General features: G+C 39.4%; 2 protein-coding genes across 3 annotated transcripts; both read right to left on the bottom strand.

Moving 5' to 3' along the window:
- Positions 1-1547: 1547 nt before the first annotated feature.
- LOC311253280 (uncharacterized protein) lies at positions 1548-5483 on the bottom strand. Of its 2 annotated transcripts, XM_084347128.1 has the most exons (5): positions 5120-5483; positions 3753-4231; positions 3497-3644; positions 2837-3362; positions 1548-1964 (listed from the first exon to the last, which is right to left on the bottom strand). In XM_084347128.1, the coding sequence occupies exons 1-5, from the start codon at positions 5384-5386 to the stop codon at positions 1951-1953; spliced, it is 1434 nt and encodes a 477-aa protein (XP_084203254.1). In that variant the 5' UTR covers positions 5387-5483; the 3' UTR covers positions 1548-1950. The 2 variants fall into 2 exon arrangements, with proteins under 2 accessions (XP_084203254.1, XP_084203253.1); XM_084347127.1 differs by having other exon boundaries at positions 1548-3362.
- Positions 5484-6557: 1074 nt separating this feature from the next.
- Positions 6558-20333, bottom strand: LOC311254835 (immunoglobulin-like and fibronectin type III domain-containing protein 1; the record flags this gene model as incomplete). Its single annotated transcript, XM_084348832.1, has 23 exons — positions 6558-6568; positions 7236-7562; positions 7916-8212; positions 8714-8906; positions 9031-9116; positions 10045-10353; positions 10443-10571; positions 10668-10844; positions 11456-11755; positions 11863-12156; positions 12247-12388; positions 12509-12633; positions 13527-13919; positions 14044-14316; positions 14460-14622; positions 14719-14832; positions 15781-15976; positions 16060-16102; positions 16334-16354; positions 16483-16582; positions 16773-16912; positions 17019-17141; positions 20297-20333. The coding sequence occupies 23 exons, from the start codon at positions 20331-20333 to the stop codon at positions 6558-6560; spliced, it is 3993 nt and encodes a 1330-aa protein (XP_084204958.1).
- Between the last annotated feature and the right edge of the window lie 1367 nt (positions 20334-21700).

The following is a 21700-nucleotide window of genomic DNA, read 5'->3' as shown; positions in this document are numbered from 1 at the left end:
AATTTACAGTGTATTGTTATCCTGCCAACTTAGGCCGGAGCAAAGTAACTCCAATAGGAGCAGATGCAGCTGTTTTCTTTGTGTGAAGAACAACTGACTCTTCAGACTGACAAAGTACAAATGGAAATCAGAGTTGTATGTTATATAATGTTTGTCAGTGTGGCTGATTCAACTTAACATCTTGAGGTTATTGGACGTGTTTCCTCAAGTTCAGTTAACTTATCAATAAAGGTTTGACAAGCTTGAATCGAACTTCACATGAAAAGATTTCTGAGAAGATTTTGAACTATTAATTGAACCTAAGTCAACTTATATATTAAAGGTGGCCGTTGAACTTAAATTTTTATGTGGAAAAAGCCCAAAAATGACTTACGTTGATTTTTCTTTACCAAGGAGAAACAAGGCTAGTAACTCCTAAATTAAAACATCTGGTAGAGGGTACATCTAAAAGTTATAATAACATGCAGCAGATGGAGAAACACACATGGGTTTGTGTTGTTTGTGTTGGCTTGAGATAAGAGTGTATACAAACAACAAATATACTGTGCTGACAGTATTAAATGAAGCTGGAGGCTGTGTGTGTTCAGTTGAGATGAGCTCACATACCTTTCTGATATGTTCCACGATGCCTACATTATGGCAGCACAGGTCATTTGTTTGCAGTTTATTCTCCTAATAAGGGCATCTAAAGGGGTGCACTTTCTGGGCGTTAAGCATGCTGTAGATGGAATGAGACAAATATATTTCATTGCAAATATGCTGACACTAAAAAGTCCAAACACACAAATATTCGGTGAGGGTTAAACACACATTTGAAACATTCGTGAAAGTTGGAGGAGAAAGTGTTCATGGTCTCAGGTGGTGATACACACCAGGTGCTTCATCTTGTGTCTCGGTTCGCTTCTAATTAATTCTGAGTCAGAGATGGCTGTCTGAGCAACCCTCGCCTGCACCTGCTGTCATCTAAACATAGAATTAAATTAGGCAAATAAATTCATAAATTCACACAGTGATCCTGATGAGAGCATGTGGCGCTCAACTAGTAAATCCTGCACAGTACACTTTTGGAGTGAGGGGTTTTAACTGCCGCCGAAGAGGTTATGTTTTCAGCTGTGTCCATTGGTTGGTTGGTTTGTCAAGATGATTAAACAAAAAGTGCTGAGCAGATTTCCACAAAACTTGGGTTAAGGTTGGGTCTTGGCCCAGAATAGACCCCATTGCGTTTTGGTGCATATGTGGATTTCTTTAACACTTTCTTTGAGACGTTTTTTCGACATTTTTGTTAATTTCTCGGGTAAAGAATTCATGGTTTCAAATCAGGCATATTTAGGTGGCTGGTGTCTGTGAGTGAGTACAAAAGGGGACTGCTGGGCCTTGAGTGCCATTCTAGTTTTTACTGCACTTGTCGCACAAACATGATTCATGAGTTTTTTGCCCATATTTGAGCTAATCATGTGGCTACGGCTACTGTATGTACAAGTGAAATTTGAGCACTTCTTCATTGGGCAGACAGGAAATGGGGGAGAGAAGATTATGACATGCAACAGATGTCACCAGCTGGAATTAAACTGCCGACATTGCAGCCATGCAGCGTGTACCGTAAGCATTAGGCACACACTTCAACACTCACTTTGTCAAACCCACAACAAAACCTCCTACAAGATTTTGCCTTATGACTGTTCTACATTAAACACGCCTGTCAGCTGGTTTTCACCTTCCATGCTCCCTTTTTTGTGTTTTTGTCACAAGAAATTCACGTAATTACTCCCACTGTCAAAATAATTGAAAAGAAATATCACCATTGACAGGTGGATTGGTCTCTGGGCTTTATTCAGCACATAACTGTCTTGAAAATGCACCCTTGTGGCAACTGAAGAGTCAGTGATATCAAATAAACGACATGTGGTCGGTCGCTGTTGCTTTTCCATCAGTGTCGGCTCAGACGGGATGTCACAGAGGGGTAACTGTAGTATGAACAACATGGGACAGATCCAGCATGAAGCTAGATGCAGACAGTTGTAAGTAGAATTTCCATTTTTAGTCATCTTACAACCAAGACAAAAATCATGAGACACTCACAGACCCCCCTCTTTTTTTTGGGTTCCTCTATCATATTATTCCTCATCATCACAGTAGTAATCAGGCTCCACCTACTGGCAGAAATAGCACTCTAACCTTTTCACAAAAGGGCTTCATGACAAGAGAACAGTATGTACCAGTGGAAACATATGCACCCACATGTACGCAGCATGTGCACTTGTACCATAAATAACTTTGCAGCGAGAGACACTTCATATGTACTTGTGTTAAATTACAAGCTATAAGCACGGTCACATTTCTCTGTCACATTGCAACAAACAATTGACATTACGTAATCTCATACTCTAATGTTGACATACGTTAATGGATGAAATAAAGTTAATTATACCAGCAGTAACCTGCTGCTCTATCAGACAGCCTTTCTTTTGTCTTCCATTTTTATTTTATATTTAACTAAAAACAGCAATTATACATCAATACTTGTCAAATGTATAAAATCTAAGTCATTTCTAACGAGACCATATGTATTTTGAAGAGAAGGAAAGTATGTCTGGAATTAGATTACATAAGTACTCTTCACAGTTTTAGAATATTTTCCATGTTTTTCAGGACGGACAGCTAACCTGACACAATCTATATGTCAGACAACCAAACAAATAACAAATATCAGCAGCCACCACTTAAAGAAAGCGTGCTGCATGTATAAATATTATCATTTATCAAAATAAGACTTAAAAATTACAGTAGTATTGGTGCAACTACTCCTCCTCCTCATTTTCGTCCATGAACACCTCACTTTTTAATTCAGCTGACTCTTCCTCTACCTCCTCCCAGCTCTCCTCATCTTCTTCGGATACCTCCTCTTCCAAAGAATCGTCCAAAACGTCATCGTCCACGGTCTCTCCTGGGATCTCCTCTTCGTCTGTCTCACCAGTAACCTCCTGCTCCTCACTTTGTCCTGTAATTTCCTCATCTTCTTGCTCTTCTGGTGTAATTTCTTCTTCCTCTTCTGTAATTTCCTCCTCTTCCTCTTCTATAATTTCTTTTTCACCATCTATATTTTCATGTTCCTCCTCATCTGTAACATCCCCCTCCACTTCCTGTTCTAGTGGCTGTTCCTCCTCCTCCTCCTCCTCCTCCTCCTCCTCCTCTGCCTCCTCTTCCGGTTCATCTTCAGCATCCTGCTGCTCAGTCTTTTCCTCAACATCTTCTAGCTTCTCCTGCACCTCAGTGACATTCTGTGCTGTACCGGAGACGAGCTCTTCTTCTGCTGGGCCCTCCTCATTTGACTTTGCCTTTATTGACAAAGGAGCATTCCCCAGCTGAGGTAGACAGATATGGTAATCATTAATGGAATTCAATTCTTGCAAAATGAAAACAATGTAGACTGTCACAAAGTGCTTTTATTAATCATTTATTTGAAAAAGTAATCTAAGTAAAAGTAGCAGCGTTATACCTGGGTGTGAAAAGTCTGCAGCTGAGCCATGACGCTGCTGTGGAGAGTCTGTGAAGTGGAAAACTGCTCATCCAGAGTCATCTGCACTGAACTGAGCATCTTTTCCAAAGCCTGGGCACGCTTGGCTTGCTTAGCCTCCAAAAGCTCCCTGAAAAAAACAAAACAAAAAAACACACACACACCAGAAATTAAACTTCTTTGAAATGTCAGCAAAGTCAACATGCATATCAACTCTGTGAAATCAAACTGAGCTCACTTTATTGCAGCCATTTCCTGGTTGTTTGTAGAAAGGGCAACATTATGAAGGTGCATTGACTCTTTCATCTCATTCAGCTCTGAGGTTTGTCCCTCCAACATCACATTAAGAGCCTCCACTGATGCAACCTGCTCATCAGCCTTAGCGTAGGCACTGGCCACAGCACGGCTCAGCCCGGCCACATTTTCAGCCAGCGCTGAGCCGGAGCTCAAACCGGCCACCACGCTCTCCTTCACAGCTTCAAACTCCTCACTCTGGTTCTTGAACATGACCTGGAGAGTTGCGACGGACAGGGAGACCTGCTTTATCTCGGCCAGTCGTGTGTCCATCTCATCATGGAGGGCCGAGAGCTGCAAGTAACCGTTGGAGTTCTTCACCTTCTCTGATGTGGACATGGCAACCTGAGCCCTCTCCTGAGCCTGCTGCTGCGCCTCCTCCAGGGCAAAGATCCTCTCTTCCACGTTGAAATCGTTATCAAGCTAAAGAGTGAGAGAGAGAGATGATTTAGCCATGTGGTTTGACTCAAGCATTTGAAATCTGTGATCACTGATTAATGTCAGACTGAGACAATATAAAAACTGTGGTAGCTATCCCTTCAATAGGCTATCTCTTGCTGTATTAGGCCATTGTGGGCAATGTTACAAACGTCAATGTCAAATGAGATTTGTCAGGTAAATATTTGCCTGTAATAGACAAACATCTTAAACAATTTCTTGATTTATTTTCCAGGAAATCCATTGCAGAAGATCATGATATTGAGATGCAACATTATATACAGTCTTGCAGAACTAGTTGCAATAACTGCTGATGTTGAAAGATATCTAGCATTATTTATATTTCACAGAGGAGCTGTGAATGTAACTGTAACGTGGACATGAAGCTCTCACTCAGGACGTCCTAAAAATATCAACAGGTGTTACTAAAAGTGTCAAGCCAGCCATTTTAAACATGTCCTACTGCTTTATAGCTTTTCAAAATAAACTCACTGACTAACAGTTTCATTCATTTTATCCTATACATGGCACAAACTAATAGTGAATTCATGGCTTTATGTTAAACACACTCCTATGTATCCATCCATGTGTTCAGATCTACCCATGTGCTCAAATCTGAGAAACGTAATTCGCTTATTTTGAAGGCGCATCATTGATTTCCGGGATGTAAGCTAGCTTAACGCAGCCATTTTTTAAAACATCATGCTGTGCGCCTGAAACAACGAAATTAAGTTAATGAAAAACAGTTGTCGATTAAATTTCACCTTGTTACACGATAATACAAAACCAAATAAGAGGATGAGTAAGTATTTAAAAATTAACTGACCAGCCGAGCAGAAAACACGGGTGAGAAAAAGTTAGCTAACTTGTTACCTGTGAGTCCTGCGCCTTCATCACCTGCTGGAGGTTGGTGATCCTCCTCTCCATTGTCGTGAACGACTCTGTCAGTTGGTCGAGGCTGTGCTGCTGTTGTGCACAAAACCACCCCACTATGGAGGCCCCGACTGTGAAGAAGATAACAATGAACACCAACGCTGAGGAAGCCCAGGAGTTTATCCTCCTCTTGGACTGTGGTACCGATGGGTCCAACAAAATGGAGGTGTCATCTTGTTGCGGCTTCTTTGACTTGCGCCTGGCCATGACAGCAGCAGCAGAGGGACTGGGAGAGGTATGTGTGCCTTCAGTGAGATGTGGCAAAGTGTGGCTTCTCAACTGCTTTTTCTATTCTGCTGCAGACCCTTTGACCTAGTCAGTCATTGGACCCCTCCATAATACTCAAGGCAACTGCTGGGGAGGGGGGCGTGACAGCATATTATGTAACTGCAGTTGTAGAAGTTGTGCTCAGGTCCACCACTGAAGTTAAATACCACAGAGTAGAACTACTCTACTGGATTAATAAGTCTTGCATCCATAACTTAAATCAAGCAAAAGTGCATATGTATCAGCAGTTAGATGTGCAAGCAGTTAAAACCAGTCCTAGTGTTGCCAAGTTTGACTACAGTACTGTATGTGCTGTTGTGTTGTACATTGGTAGAGGAGATTTTATACATGAAATGTATCTGCACTCGGGGTCGACCGATATGGCTTTTTCCGTGCTGATACTGACACCGATTATTAGAAAACAAGGCGAGTCCAAACCGATATTTAGGCCCAATATTCATTCGTGGTGAAAATGAAACTCTTGGTGAAATAAACCGTTCTCAAGTACTATTTTGAGGCACTTTACTTGAGTCTTTCCATTTTCTGCTACTCTATACTTCCTCTCCACAACATTTATTTGATACATTTAGATTTTTCAGTGTATACTGTAGGCTAATACTTGTGACGTGTTACCAATCAGATTTTGGTGTGGGCAGGACATCGAGTGAGAGGATGCTGCATCAGAGCCAAAGTAAGGGTGTTTTTATTAAGTTTGTTTTATCAGCAATCTGACAGAAATATAACTGATGAACAGCAGTGACCAGATTCACTAAACTGAGCTTCACAATGGCACTTCAGAAACTTATGGGTGAGGTCATGGGGACTACATCCATGTTTTAGGCTGTCCAAGGTTGGTTGTAACTCATTCAAAAACGTACACACATATTAAAAGGCTGCAGGCTTACTTCAAAGGTTTTGCCGCTACATTTTCAGAAAACTAGTTGTGCACTAATTCTTGTGAATGTTCCTCAGCCCTTCCCAGGAAAAGTCCATAATCAAAACATTAGGTAAAGTCAGAAGTGCAACATGCGCTGTTCGAAAGACAATCGCTAAACTTAAATTTAAAACACAAAACATTACCTTAGGAATATAATAGGGTGTGTGCTAACTGTCAGTCTTCACCTTCAAAGAAAAAGTGTGATTTAATGATGAAATGTGACACAAAAGGCTGACATGGACAATAACACAGACATCAAGATTAAACAATGTCTCTTTAATCATGTAAGACTTTACAGGGATTTACAACTCTCTGTACTTAACCTAGTGCAACGTTAAACTACTAACAGTACTTGTGTATTACATGTACTTGTGCATGACATTCAAGCAAAACAGTAACACAGTAACAGTGTTTAGGGGCTATGGAAATAAGTAATGGTAAAAGTAATTTAAGTTGGATTGTTTTATATAGAAATAATTGAAAACAGACTCAAACACTCAAAGAAATGAAAACATTAAACGTGTCATTCTGCTGTGTGTTTGACCACATCTTTAGTAAATGGAAGCATGACGGTGAAATATCTTTGAAGTGTAATAGCACAGGATACAACACTTTCCAGAAGCAAACAAAACTGGTGTCACATTCGAGTGTTAAATGGGGCAAAGTAAAATTAATAAGTTGGATTAAATTTAAACAAAGCTTCTTATTGATTTAAAACACAGTATTGAATCTGTTGGTTCAGCTTCTGTCCAGCAGCTGCAGCTCTTCTTCACACTGTTAAGAAATATATTAATAGTCTCAGGTTGTACATTTTCAAAATATATGATTCTTAAAAGTTGTACAATTGCATACCTTTGACATTCAGTATCATTGAGGACTCTGTTATCCCCAGTTTGTTCTCAATGACGACTTTGTATTCCCCGTTGTCCTTGGGTCCCACCCTGAGTATGAGCATGGAGCAGACTCCACACACATTGGTGATGAGGTAGTTGATGTTTGTGTTCAGGCTGATATTGTTGCGGTACCATGTCACACGTGGAGCTGGATCACCCTTAACTGCACAGGTCATGCAGCACTCATATCCCTGTGGAGCTGTACGCCTCCTCAGGGGAAGGATAAATGAAGGTGGGCACTGAAAGTCCAAGGACTTTGACTCTGGCATGTTTATTTTGAACTTTTCTGAAACACAAAGAAATACACAAAGTTTATGGTTTTACACAATTATAATAGTTGGGGACTACGTTTTTACTAGTGGACTTGCAGGACATTTTTTTCGCAACTTATTGTAGAATCCCTAACAATTCAATTGAGAGCCAGTTGGTAAAAACACCTCTTCCTGAAGCCAGTAGGGAGAAAAGTGAAAATATCTTTGTCATCATGAAAAGCCTTCAATGTTGTTGATATACTGAGGTGATCTTAGCAGGAAAATAAGACATACCGGTAAGTCAAATATCAGAATTCATCATTGTTAGCATGGGAACCACGCTTTAGTACAAGTGAGAAGTGATTCAGTTGTGATTGGAGGCACAAACCTTTTTCCTTTTTGGTTTGAAACGCAGGGGACAGAGAAGGTGGTGAGAGACCCATGTCATTTTTAGCGAATACTCTGAAGTTGTACTCCCGTCCAGGCAAAATGTTGACAACTGTGAACTTATTGTTGAAGAGGTTGTCTGCCACTGTCCTCCAAGTGCGTTTGAAGGAGTCACGCTTGGATACCATGTAGTGTAGTCTGTCATCCCTCTTCTCATCTGGAGAGGAAGTCCAGGACAGAGTCACTGTTCCCGGGATGTTCTGATCCAGCTCCACTGGACCTGGAGGCTTGGGATCATCTACAAGCACCACAGAGAACCCGATTACTGACATAACAGGGTTAGTTTACTGATTTTAAATCCAAATCCTACCTTTTATGTCCTCACATTATCTCAACCAGTTGCTAACAATGTTATAGCATTTTATGGTATTGTTGATTATAACAAAAACATTCTTACATTAGAGAAGAACCTACTGTACTTGGCAAAAAAATGTCCTCTTTCACCTTATGTTGGCACCCGATGCTATTGGTAACTTCACATTATCTCTAACATACTTACATTGATAAACTTATGAGGACCAAGTGACAAAACTATCTTTCTATCCAACAAACTGTACTCGCCATATACAGCATCTGTAGCCAGCTCAGTTTACGTTTGCTTTATGTTTGTGCAGTCCAACACTTGGATTCAGTAAATCCAACTGTGGTTTATTGGGTCAAGTGTTAAAACTCTCAAAAGGGTCGCATGAAACAGCTAATGAGGCTTGCATTCAGTCTCTGTAACCTTAGTGGGAATCACCTGTAACTCTGATTTCAACATTGAAGCTCTCCTGGCCAACAATGTTCTTGACAGTTATGGTGTAGATGCCGGTGTCAGACCATTCAGATGTGGGGATTAACAGTTGAGAGCCTTTATCAGAGTTGGTAATTGTTACATGTTTGGGCACTGGCATGCCATCTTTTAGCCAAGAGATCTCTGGCAGTGGGGAGGCCTGTAGACAATAAGAAACATTTAAGATTAATTGGTTAAAAAGTCTGACAATGTAAGTGTAGGTTCACACTATAAAAACACCTTCTCCTAAGATCTCATTAGTAAGAAAACCACTGTTACAATACCTCAAAGTTGATGTTCAGGCGGACTGTGTTTCCAGATTTTACCACCACAAAGGTCTTCATATTGCGATCTTTAAACTTTGGCTTTACTGTGAGGGTAAAAATCAGGATAAAATGTTTAGATTCTTGTATTTATTTAATTTAGCAAACTGTCTGGTAGTATTTCATTACTTTTTAAATACTATCTACTCTTGTATAAACTATTAAGAAATCATATATTTTTTAAATTCCTTTTCACATAAAAAGGGATGTTTTGAGGAAATATATATGATTGGAATAATGATAATTTAAAAAAAATTGATCATTGCAGCATCTCTACAAATCCAGGTAAATTTCACATCCTCCGTTTAATGTAATCTATTGTTCAGCTGCTGAAAACCCCACATTGCATTGCGCATTGCGAACCTATTTCTATCCCACTGTGCCGCAAATGACTGAACCACAGGGTGGCATGACTAAATAAACAGAAGCCATCAGTTTCAATACATACATAAACACGCTGAGAGCCTGTATCAGTGATGCGGATGCAACTCCTTTGTGTAAATGCAGTAAGACAAGTCACTTTGCCTGTATTAAAGTTGTGTTTTGACGTTGTACCCTCCCTTTAAATTGCTATTTTTTGTCAAAAGCTGCATTTGAACGTCAGTAGTTGGCTGTGGGTGCTGGGCTGTCCAAAGTAATTTTATAACACTATTGCTGTCATAAGTGCCTTGTCACAATAATTCCACCCTTCAAGTCCAATATCCATCGATATTAAACAAAAGATTGTAAGACACTAATCAGAAGGAAAGCTGTTGTGCAGGCAGTGTTTTCTTGGTACAGAGATTTGCAGTATATTTGACAGCTGTAGGGATATTTCATGGCAAAGGCTGCACTGTGCAGATGTATATGGAAGAAAATCTAAATATTTGCTATAACTGTATCCCTATACTAAATATAATTGGATAATGACATTTTAAGAACTAATAGAGAGAGCTGTTGTTTTATTAAACATTACATAACTACAAATGTTCTCACCAGGAGGAGGCATGGCAATGATGTAATTGTCAAAGCCCTGAGGTTCTCCGTCACCTCCATAATTGGTGGCAATTACTCTCACCCAGTAGGTGGCCATCGCCTTCAAGCCAAGCACGGTGTAGGAAGTTAGAGTAATTGGGATGGCATTACAGCGGGTCCATTCAAGGCTTTCTATTGGTCTGATCTCGACAAAGTACCCTTGGGCTTCGTCCTCTACCCCTTTCATTTCTTTAGGTTTAGTCCAAGCCAGTGAAAATGTGGTGTAATTGGAGGATGTTAACTTCAGGTCTGTGACTTTGCCTGGGGGTTCTGTAATTACAGTAATGAGAGGTTATTGGCTCAGCAGGGTTTTTCAGTGAAGACAACAGCAGTAGAATATAAGAGTGTGACTGGCTTACTCATCGGGTCTCTTGCAATTACTGTGTCACATGGTATACTAGGATCTCCAGCACCAGACAGGTTGATGGCAGACACTCTAAATTCGTAAGCTGCTCCTTCAAAAACATCCTTCACTGCATACTTTGTATCTGTGGACAGAGGAAGAAGTATTTGTTGACTTAGGTGGATGCACAGCACTGTAGTAAATCATTGTATTCCTGCAGCTTGTCGTATAAATTGGGTACCTGTGATAGGCCCACTTTGGTTTACAAGGCTCCAGTAATTTGTCCCCTTCTTTTTCTTTTCCAATTTGTATCCCACTATTTTGGTACCTCCAGTGTCACATGGAGGAGTCCATGCCAGATTGATGCAGTCTTTAAAGGCACTGACCACTTTAGGTGGTGTTGGGGCTCCAGGATAACCTGTGGGGGAAACATGACATTTTGTCTATTCTGTGTTGTTATGTCATTTTTGCTCTTTTGTTATTATTACCTCCAGAGTTGGGCCGATTATAAAAATGTTCAAACCAGTTTGAGATTAAGCCAAATACCATTCTGGACCAGTAAGACCAAAATTTACTACCGGTTGTTACATGTTACTCAGCTGCTCTTGAGTGGAACAAAATGAGAGCCCATGGTCTGAATAGTACGTGCACAACTCAACTATAGTACATCACCACAAAACAGAGGGAGGCATGACTGTGTGGTGCTGAGGTTATCAGCTGTCTTAGCTCCTGCAAACAAGCCACATCCTGCCAGCTCTCTTCACCTACGACCCAAACATGCTGGTAAGGTCAGTTGAGATAAAATCAAACCGGTTTAAGTTCGTACACCAGACCAGTCCAGCAAAACCAGAAACCTTCCCAACTCGGCAGTACATGGTACATAGCAGAAAGTGGATAGAGGGCTGAAAAATGTTTGTAGAATAAAGCATGATGTCTTGGAAAAGAGTATTTTAATTTGATATGCATTGGATCTCACACTCTACACCTACATAATGGCCCTTACTACAAATCCTCCAACTAAAGACTTACGCAATACACCAGCTGATATGTCCTCGGTCTGCAGGTAGTCACTGATGCCCTCTGAGTTCTTGGCTCTGATCCGGTAGCAGTATCTCCTCCCAGGGTCCACATCTGAATCTTTGTAACTTGGGTTGCCACCAGGGATCTCACCGAGATTTGACCATTTATTGCGCCCTACTTGTTGTCGGTCAATGATATAGTTTGTGACCGGGCATCCACCACTATCTTTTGGTGGTTTCCATTTGAACTCAACAGCTGTTACAGCACTTTCCATAATGTCTACAGGTCCCTGTGGTGGTGTGGGTTTGTCTGTTGATGAAATGAAAATGAATCATACGAACAGCTTAAAGTATTTGCTCTTTAGACAGTACAATGTGTAAAACATGACAAACTTTAGCTTCCTCTTGACAACTTACCCAGTACAATAAGTTTGGAAGTTGCCTCTGTTGTGCCAAATTCATTTTTGATTTTGATTTTGACCTCTCCACTATCTTTCCTTTGGCACTTAGTTAAGCGGAGTTTACTCTCAGTAGCTGATGTTTCAATCTTCACATTGAGAGCAGGCAAAAGCTCGTCATCATCCTTGTACCACTGTATATTCATCGGTCCCCCACCTGAGAACGGCAGCTTCCATTCTGCATTTTCACCTGCTTTTATAATGACTGGCTTTGTGAACTTTCCCAGGGCGTCAGCATCGATTTTGGGTGGGTCTTCCATGTTGGAGAAGAAACAGTTAAAACTCTTGTTTAAACCCTTTTAAACAATGGATACCAAACCGTGTTGTTGACTTTTATTCTGACCTTGTATATTAAGCGTTGCTTCTGATTTACGGCCCTCAGCTTCGAAGCGGTACACAGCTGCATCATCTTTATTACAGCAATCAATTATCAACCTGTGACAGGCTCCATCTTTGATAATTGTTACCCCATCCTCATTGGTTAGCTTGTCAGATAAGAAGATTCAATATTTATAAGACAAACATTTTGATAAATGAATGCATGCAACAACTAAAATGGACCATTACAGTTTCACAAACTAGGAAACTAGGAATAGTTTACTTACCAACTTCCCATTTTTATACCAACGTCCCTCAGAGGTTTCATTGCTTAATTTGCAAGACAGCTCTGCCCGTTCACCAACATTAGCAAGAGTGTCTGACAGCCCACTGACAAACTGGACACCCCGATCTGCAACAGTAAGAAATGGCACACTAGTCAAAATGACTGTGTGCATCGTGTTTGGCCATAAAAAACAAATATATTGTTTGCTAAATTTAAGAGACATGGAATAGCAATTGTTAGTAAGACCTGACAATCTGCACCACAAAACCGAGAGCCAACAGAGCAAACAAAGAGCATGCAGTTTTTATTTCTCAGTACAAGCAAATCAAGCACAGCAATCACTGGAACATCCCTGTTTCTGTTCTGCCTTTCCAATTTACTTGTTTACAGTACGTCTCTCTCTAGTGGTCAACAAGCAGCATTGCAGAAGATTTTCTGCAATTACACTTCAATTGCATTGTTTTTGTAACTGAACTATTACAAACTGAACTGTTTTTGGAAAATCAAAATGGTCTACAATCTTAAATTTGATAGAAATGTAAAAATATTTTAACTTCTTGACTATAGGTCAGTAATGACATTTTCACCAGGATTTAAGAGATTTTGAAGGGGGTCCTTGAATTCCTTATCCGGTGGCTATTTGTGACTAACTTTTCTATCTACCAATCTGACCTTTACCCACTCCACAAGTAGTTAAAGACATTTCTTTCACTCACTGAATTATCTAAGAAGGAAATCTTAAATACTCCCAGGTCCACACTTCCTTCACCTACTCTGCTCTCAGGAGTAGAAAGCTTCCCACTGTAGCTATCTCTCATATCTTACTCTAGGAAGGGAGTGCAAGAAATAATTCTGAGACACTTGGCAAATATTGGCCCAGATAGCAAACCTGACAAGACAGTATGCAGCAGCAGAGACCTATAATGAGAACTGGAACTAACACTATGCCTAATATCTTCAGTATGTCTGTGCAGTGCAGTGACACATTATTCACTCTTCACACAGTGCAATAATTTTACCTGTAACAGTGTCAGGAACCAAAGGCCCGGTTCGTGATCTCTTCTTTTTCTTATCACCTGCATCACCATCTTTATTTCCATCATCTCCATCTGTCAGGAGGTTTTTATTTTTGCCGTCTCCATCACCCTCGTCTCCATCAGTCTTACCACCAGACCCATCACCAGAACCATCACCAGAACCAGAACCATCTCCAGAACCATCTCTTCCGTCCCTTCCATCTTTCCCATCCCCGCCATCCCCCAGAGCAGCCTTAGCTGCTGCATCTGCAGCGTCCCTTTCAGCCTTTGCTCGTCTGGCTGCATCCAAGTCGTCTTTCTCTTTTTGTAGTTTACTCAGGTTATCTTGATCCCCCGTTTGAGTGCCCTTACGCCTTTTACGAGCGTTTGGATCAGCTGAATGAAGTGAAGGTAGGGAGAATAAATCATTTTTGTTGAAGCACTTTAAATAGGTGAATATTTGAGATGTGTTTATCACACTGTCAACATCAAGTAATTTGCTAAACAAAAGACGTCCCACCTTTCACTGTGAGAGAGGCTTTGCTCGACTTAATCCCGGCGATGGCATAATATGCTCCATTATCTGCTATTTCACAGTCTTTAACCCTCAATGTGTGAATTAGTTTGTCCTCTGAGACAGTGATCTCATATTTGTCCCCATGTTCAAGTGACGAATCCTGTTTTGACCAGGTAATTCTGTTGAGGGGTTTTGACAAGACGCACTGAAAAATGGCATCCTCACTTTCAACGACCTTCACATCCTTGATCTTGGCTGCAAACTCCACATCAGGTACTGAAAGACAAGGGAGAGGAGATGTGGATTAAGTGGTGGATTAACTGACCACCGACTCATCTCTCATTCCTAATTGTGCCACAAATTGCCTTGCCAAGTGCCAATACAACCATCCTTATTACAGATTCAATAGTTACACTTACCTTGAAAGTCAGTTGTGAGGACGTTAGCTTCCTCAACATCAACCTGGTAAAATCCAGCATCTTCTGGCTGAGGGTCTTTGATGCTGAAAACATACTTTGTCCCCATTTTCTTCAGGCTATGCTTTGAATTTTCATCATCACCATATGGAACCATTGTGCCATCCTTTTTAGAAAAAAGCAGTTAGATGAGTTTTTTAAAAAAAAATTATTTGAGTAGCGATTGGTATTTAAGTGTTTATCTTAGAATACATAAACTCACCTTGTATAAATTAATTGTACTGTTGGGATCCCATAGTGTCATGTCCATGCTAAATTCAGCTTTCCCAAAGGGTGTTACTTCTATTTGTTTCACATTTTCGAGTGCCTCTACAACCTAGAAAAGAAAGATAGTCCAGTGTATGTTTCTGTAGGTTTTGCTCTGACCTTCACTAGTGAAGCCATGGCATTTTGAACTTGAAGGTATAATGTGATTGGACACCTGTCAAAGGTTGCTACACAAAAACATGGGGGAGCATATCACCAGAGTAACCACCAACTACTGTTCACTGCACTCTTTGCTGTAGCTTTCTTTTACTAGAGCTATTAGCTGCTGTTAGCTGGTTAGCTCAGTTAGCAGTGCAGCCTGTGACCCTATTATCTGACTGGCACAGAACTAAGGAAACTTAGGGGTGGCTAATAGATAGGTGAAGTCCCTCTCTTTCTGGTGAACCACCATGGGAGCTTTATTTTAGAAAAATCCAACAGTCGCAGTGATTGTCACCTTTTTTCATACTTTTTCTGTGCTGAGGTGACGCCATGTTGGCGTTATGCGCTAGGTTAGTTTTGCCTTGGGCAAAACTGGCCTCCATGCAGAGAAAGAAAACAAAATCAAAGCTTGAAATAAATCTTGAATTTATTTGTATGAGATGTACTTTTAAAAATAATAATTTAACACCTCCTGAAAAAGTTTTCTGACCTCCCAGTGATTAAAATTTTACACCTTGCTGCAGTGATGGGCAAATGTACTCCAGGACCCTGTGATATCACGATTAGATGTGATTAAAAGTGCAATAAATTATACTTACACACAGAGGTGAAGCAGGCTTGATATGTTCAATCAGAGAGGGCAGCGAAAAACTGATTTACAGACTGGTGTTGAGTTACGCTTTGAAGTTAGCCAACAATAAGCAAACTCTAGCTGATACTTGGGTCACCAGGTTTTCTCTTCCAGCCTTAACAATACTTTTGACCAAGAGTAAAACCTCACCAACATTTTGCAGGCTCAAAATCCAGAAATCCAGAATTCATGTGCAGTTGTTACATAATACACACAGCACTGTACCTTAGCCTGCTCATCCTCTCTTTCCTTTTTCATCTGGCTGAGTCTCTTCAGCATCCAGCGAAAGTCAGTAACACCGAAGTCAAAACAGATTTTTTCATAGTCCTTCTTCTTTGCACTGAGAAGCAGTTCCCAGAGCTTGGGATCAATTTCTCCTTCTTTTTTTGGTGGGAGTTGTTTTTTTCTGGTGACAATAACTCTAAAAAGAGAAGAACGGAGTTTTATGTTTTTTGAGAGTTTGCAGCAATAAATATTTAGTGGAAAACTTTGACTTGAGCTTACGTTTTCTTAAGCATTGCTCTGAAATCCTGTGGTGCTTGATCAGCTTCTCAAAGGAAAATGGGGAAAAAAGAAAATATCATGGGATGCTTTTCTTAATGCCAAATAATTATATTATCATGATGGTTTACACTCTAGAGAATTTTTAATTACATTTAACTAAAGGAATGAACACAATTATTACATTTGTGTTAGCCTAAAAGATAAATTCATGGAAAAATGGATGAGAGAAAAGAAAAAATTAAGCTCCATCAGAGATCTGTGGAAAATGTCATACCTGGGCTTTTCTTCTTCACACCTGGACAAAACATGAAAATATCAGCAAAACAAGAACTCATAAGTAAATAGTCAAAGCTAAGTTGTAATTTTTTTCTAATTCAATAAATTTACAATGAACATATTGCATCGTAAGTATCTGTCTTTTACCTCCCATAACATTGAGAGCTGCGGTGCAGACAGCCTTTCCATACTCATTGGTGGCAAAGCATCTGTAGGTGTCAGCTTCCTCTGGTTTTGCACAGATTACCTGAAAAAGCATTGTTGTCACAGTTAGATTGCATCTTTAGTGCTGAACATTCGGTTCAGTCTCCCCATTGACACAAGGAATTAGCTTTTCTAACTGAGTACTCTTAATAAGGACAAATCAAAGTATTTAAGACTTTTAAACAACAACATGTTTTATGAGGTGTGGAGGATCTTTTTCAAAGTTTTCTCACCTCAAGAATGTGCTCGTGAGATCTTTCATCATATCTGGTTTTGTATTTTCCTGGGTCTGTGATGTCACCCTTATTACGCTCCCATGTTACAGTTGGTGCTGGCTCTCCATTCACTATAGCTTTGAAAAACCCTTTTTTCCCTTAAAAAAACAAAATACAGAGAGCCGTACAGCAGTGTTACAGTTGTAGACATTGTTTTATAATGTTGTTGTATTCACAGTTTTACTTCCTAGGTTTCTTATTTACCATTCTGAACGGTCACATTCATTGGCTTCCGAGTGAAGTCAGGCGTTGACTTTCCAGGAGGGAGTTGCTCGACATACTGAGTGATCATAACCCCAGGAACTCTGGATCTTTTCTTGATAGCCACTGACAAGACCAGGAAATAACAGAAAACTCAGTTGTAGGAGGTGGTTAAGGCAAAGAAGAAACAGAAAACATGTTTATAATGCTTTGTATTCATCATTCACACTGTTCAACACAGCATTAAATCATCCATTGTGTAAGTATTAAAGGCGATGATATTGTCTTTAACATACATTATAACCATGATTTGTTCACCAGTGCTTTTGCTTTTGGTTGCAGTTACGCTAAAATTTCACAAGAGGTCAGTATTTCCTTTCTCTTTGTCAACCGTTACAGCTGCTCCAACATGGCAAGAACTTGAATTTCTTGGGCTGTGTTTATTGAGATGTATATTGGGTAGAATTGTATCTATTTTATCTAAAGGTAAAGGGCAAACATTTATGGCAAACTCATTAAAATCAGTTTTAAGTGGTAGTTATGTATGTACAAGTAACCCAATGTTTTTTTTCTCATTTAATCAATTTTATTTACACTGTTACAATTTATGGTTATAAAGAACTTAACAGAAGGTCAGACAAGACTATGTAAATACATGAACATTTAAAACAAACCCATTTGTAAAAAAATTGCCATTTAAAAATGCTGTGTTTTTATGAGATGCTCTAAAAAATGTGCTTCTCTGAGGTTTTAGAAAGGCTATCACAAAGTTGAGAAGCCACAGTGTCAAAAGCAGATCACTCTTGTGTTTTTTTAGGCCAGACCTTGTAGCCAGATGGGTGACACTTTTTTCCGCCTTTATCCTCTCTCGGATTTCAACTGTAGGATGACTCAGAAAACAACACGACGTTCATACACCAGCTGGTGAAATCTCAGACTCCAACTGTTACTCCTTTTCCTGCACAAGCATCGTACCTCATAATGACTCAGAGCTGTTTCATTCACCCCAAGGCTTGAACCTTTACTGCTGCATACCATAGATATGGCCAAATGACTCATCACAGTCAAACTGTGTGAAGAATTAAATGTGTTCCACAATTATTGCAGTAAACTCAGGTCGTCAGCCACAGTTTAGGTTACACACCAAAACTTAAATCACACTCAATGTTTAATTAGGCTACAATTAGATTTCTGAATGGATGTTGCACAATCTGTAGAAGCAATGGCCACAAACAAGCCATTTTTAGTACTTTTGACCAATTAATTGCATTTTAACAAGCGTATATTAAAGCTCAATCCCTAGAAAAGGTTATTTTTAACCTTAATTTAGTTAATTTTGCAATCTAAGATTCTGTTTTAATATGCAATACATTTAATTGTTCTGTTTTAAATGTGAGAATTTCAGTGAAGTAATTGTGTTTTGTGTGACTGTCTTTTTAGGTATCTTACCAGGTTTAACAGGGATTTAACAGCCTTTAAGACTTTTTAAGCACATTCTGTGTATTAATCTCTAATTTTCAAATGTAAATGTTCTAACGGTTTTATGAACACAATGTTTGATTTCCCAGAATCAGACAGATACAATATGGTAAGCCATAGTTAAAACACAATTTGGAAGTTGAAATATAAATGCAAGCAAACCTCTCCTACCCCACACCTTACCCTTATGTCACCATTATGTAATGCAGCTGCACAAAATCACATGGAAACACATGTAAAAAGGCAGGTGATAATGCTCACAAAAATTGAAGACGCAAGAAAAATAAACAAACAATAGAGTCAATGAAAAAAAAAAGGAAAACATGTTTTTTTCTACTCAGTGGTTTAACATCAATCAGGACTGGGCAATATGGCAATAAAATGTTAGGACTGGGCGACAAAATCATATATCAAGATACTTTTAATCTAATACCTTGATTTTGATACTGTAAGCATGATGTTTGGTACCTTCACAAAATATTAACGTGATTATTTTTGATAATTAGTCATCAGTGATGTGGATATAATGACAAGCTGCGACAATATATAGTCTCATATCATATGACGTTATAATATTGAAATGTTGCCCAGCTCTAACAGGAATTAAATAACTTGGACCATGAAAGAACGCAGCTACGAAATTAACCTTTAAAGTGAAACCAGATCCTCTCAGTGACAGACTAAACTTCTTCATCACCTTTCCAAGCAGTCCTACTTCAGTTAGAGGGCATATATTGAATATTCATTAAGTTCTGTGTGTCATCTCTCAAGGGGTTGGTTTACGCTCTTATATCATCTGAGTGCAGGCAGGATTCTTGTAACCTTGTTCCTCAAGCATTGATTCACACATAATCCATGTCTGGTAGGACACAGTCAGTCGTTTGCTTCTGCATACCAAACACTCCTGGAAGAACTGTCAGTTTGGACAGCAGCAGACTTCAGGATACTTCACGTAATAATTTGTTGGCTGTATAAAACTGATACTCCTTTCACAAACCTCTCTGAGCCTCCAACACTCAGCCTCTAGTATAGGTACAAATGGCCTCAGGCACTCTGGGAGATAGAAAATTGAAACTGATACACTTCCTGACTTTCATATATATCCATGATAGACGTTTCTCCATTTCTAGTACGTGGTGTTTCTGACATCAAATGATGTTCAGAGGTTTTCAAGTGTTGAAAAAAATGTAATCAAAGAAAATATACTTGTTGGTATATTTTCTTTCAGTACTTCATTTTCTGTCCCTTCTTTGTTCTTTGTTCTGTGTTCTTCCTCTTCTACAATCCAATTTTAAATCACGATCCATTATCTAAATTGCAATCTTTTTCCTAAATCTGGAGATGCCCGTAGACTGACTTGAAATAGCCTATACATTTCTCAGTTTGCACCATTAAAACACAATATTGCAATTCATTGCATTGCCATGCTGCTAGCTATTACTCACATTACATTATTTACAACACCTCACCCAAGGAAGAGCCACGTGAGTCAGTGTAGTTATTGAGTTGGCTACATCACTCTATTGGTATTTAGTGTGGATCTGAAGTAAATGCGGTTATATGGAAACAGAAGTAAGAGGACATTAAACACTGCTATCTCTATGATTTTCCTGTAAAGTGGATTATGGACACCTTCAAGATTGATCAAGGCATCCTCAATCTTATCTTTATTTAAAGATTTGTGAAGGTCTAAATATACTGTATTTGGTCTGTTAAATATGTAATAACACAACTTGGTGATCAATGAACTGTAGAACAAACAAAACAACCACAAAAAAGTGCCTTACATCTTCCAAACTTACCTGAGGCTTTTGGTTCCTGGGTTGTTAGTGAACTCATTGTAGCGTTGTTGATTGTTTGTCAGCCCTCCGGGTTTGATGACTTTGTGGCTGAAACGCAAAGAAAAACTGTCACTGTATGAAGTATCTAGCTACATTAGCATTCATCATTAGTCAGTATTCAGAAGCAAGCATCATTTTTCATTGTCTTTATAAATTATTTTTACAAAGCAAACATTGAACCATAATGGAAAAAAGTATGCTCTGTTTAAGATAAGCAATTTGGATTTGTGGTTGTGGGTAAATCATATACTCCAGCTGAATTAACATCATGCTGTACTTCATGGTCAACTACATCATTGATGTGTTTTATCACTTTTTTTTATTCAGATTGAAGAAAAACACAATTAGGGCAGTTTCGAAACCACAACTAGGTTTTGTGTGTTTGGGGCTATTTATGGAAAACACTTGAACAGCTAAAAGGTTTCTATTTACGCCTCATCATCAACCCGAAATTCCTAAAATTACTTTGCTGACAGAATCATGAAAAGGAAAAGCAATCTTTATTCAACTGCAGCAAATATGATTGGCAGTTCTAATATCTATGTAAATAAACACATTTTATATCACCTTGGAGTGGTGTTTCTTCACATAACTCTTATGGTATCTTATCATTATGTATTCCTACTACTGCAAGACATCTAATTAAAATGGGGAGAAACTGAAAGTTATGCAACAATAATGAGCTAAGATAGAAAAAATATTCAAGAAATGTCCGAAAATAGCAAAAACTGTCCTAAAACTCTTCCCCAAACCCTGTCAATTGACTAATCAATTGTTTATGCTCTAATTTACTTTTTGTATAATTCATTTGGAGCTCCCTCCATGTATCCTCAAAGCCACATGACTCAACTTCATGACAGTAACTGCTGGGGTCATGAGAAACTAGGAACCCTACATATGGGGTCGGGGGCCAGAAAAGGTTGAGAAACTCTGCCTTGGAGGTTCTCCTCATATATCATCTGTGTTACCGTATGACATCAGCCTGTCAAAGTGGGGATGCCTTGACTTCTGCGTGACTCGTGCAGACATTTGGAGACATGCTGGGACACTGTAAAAGGGGAATGTGAAATCCCACCTAGTGGCTGACTCTGCCCAACTGCCTGTGGAGTCAAGTGGCTGTGCCAGCAGTTTAACGGCTCAGGATCCAAACATAGACAGGGCCAGAATGTCTTGGAATCAAACTGTTAAGCCAGTGCACGTATCTGTAAATCTCTTTTATGCCACCAACTCTTAAAAATTATGTTTTGCCCAGTGATTCTTGTTAGGTGCCTGGTTGTTAACGGCCAGCAAAAGACTGAAAGTAAACTTTAAAGTCAGTCTACTTGTCCTGAGCGATTCATAGACATTTGTTTTGTGTTGGAAGGT

Source organism: Pagrus pagrus (assembly GCF_965226575.1).
Source record: "Pagrus pagrus genome assembly, chromosome: 3".
NCBI classification, from domain to species: Eukaryota; Metazoa; Chordata; class Actinopteri; order Spariformes; family Sparidae; genus Pagrus; species Pagrus pagrus.
Note: the sequence above shows the minus strand (reverse complement) of the source record. Positions and strands in the feature narration are given on the sequence as shown.

Coding starts and splice junctions, on each gene's coding strand:
- LOC311253280 (XM_084347127.1), bottom strand. CDS start 5,386: ATGGCCAGGCGCAAGTCAAAGAAGCCGCAACAAGATGACACCTCCATT. Junction 4,232..5,119: donor TGAAGGCGCAGGACTCACAG/GTAACAAGTTAG, acceptor CTCACTCTTTAG/CTTGATAACGATTTCAACGT. Junction 3,645..3,752: donor CAGGAAATGGCTGCAATAAA/GTGAGCTCAGTT, acceptor TGTTTTTTTCAG/GGAGCTTTTGGAGGCTAAGC.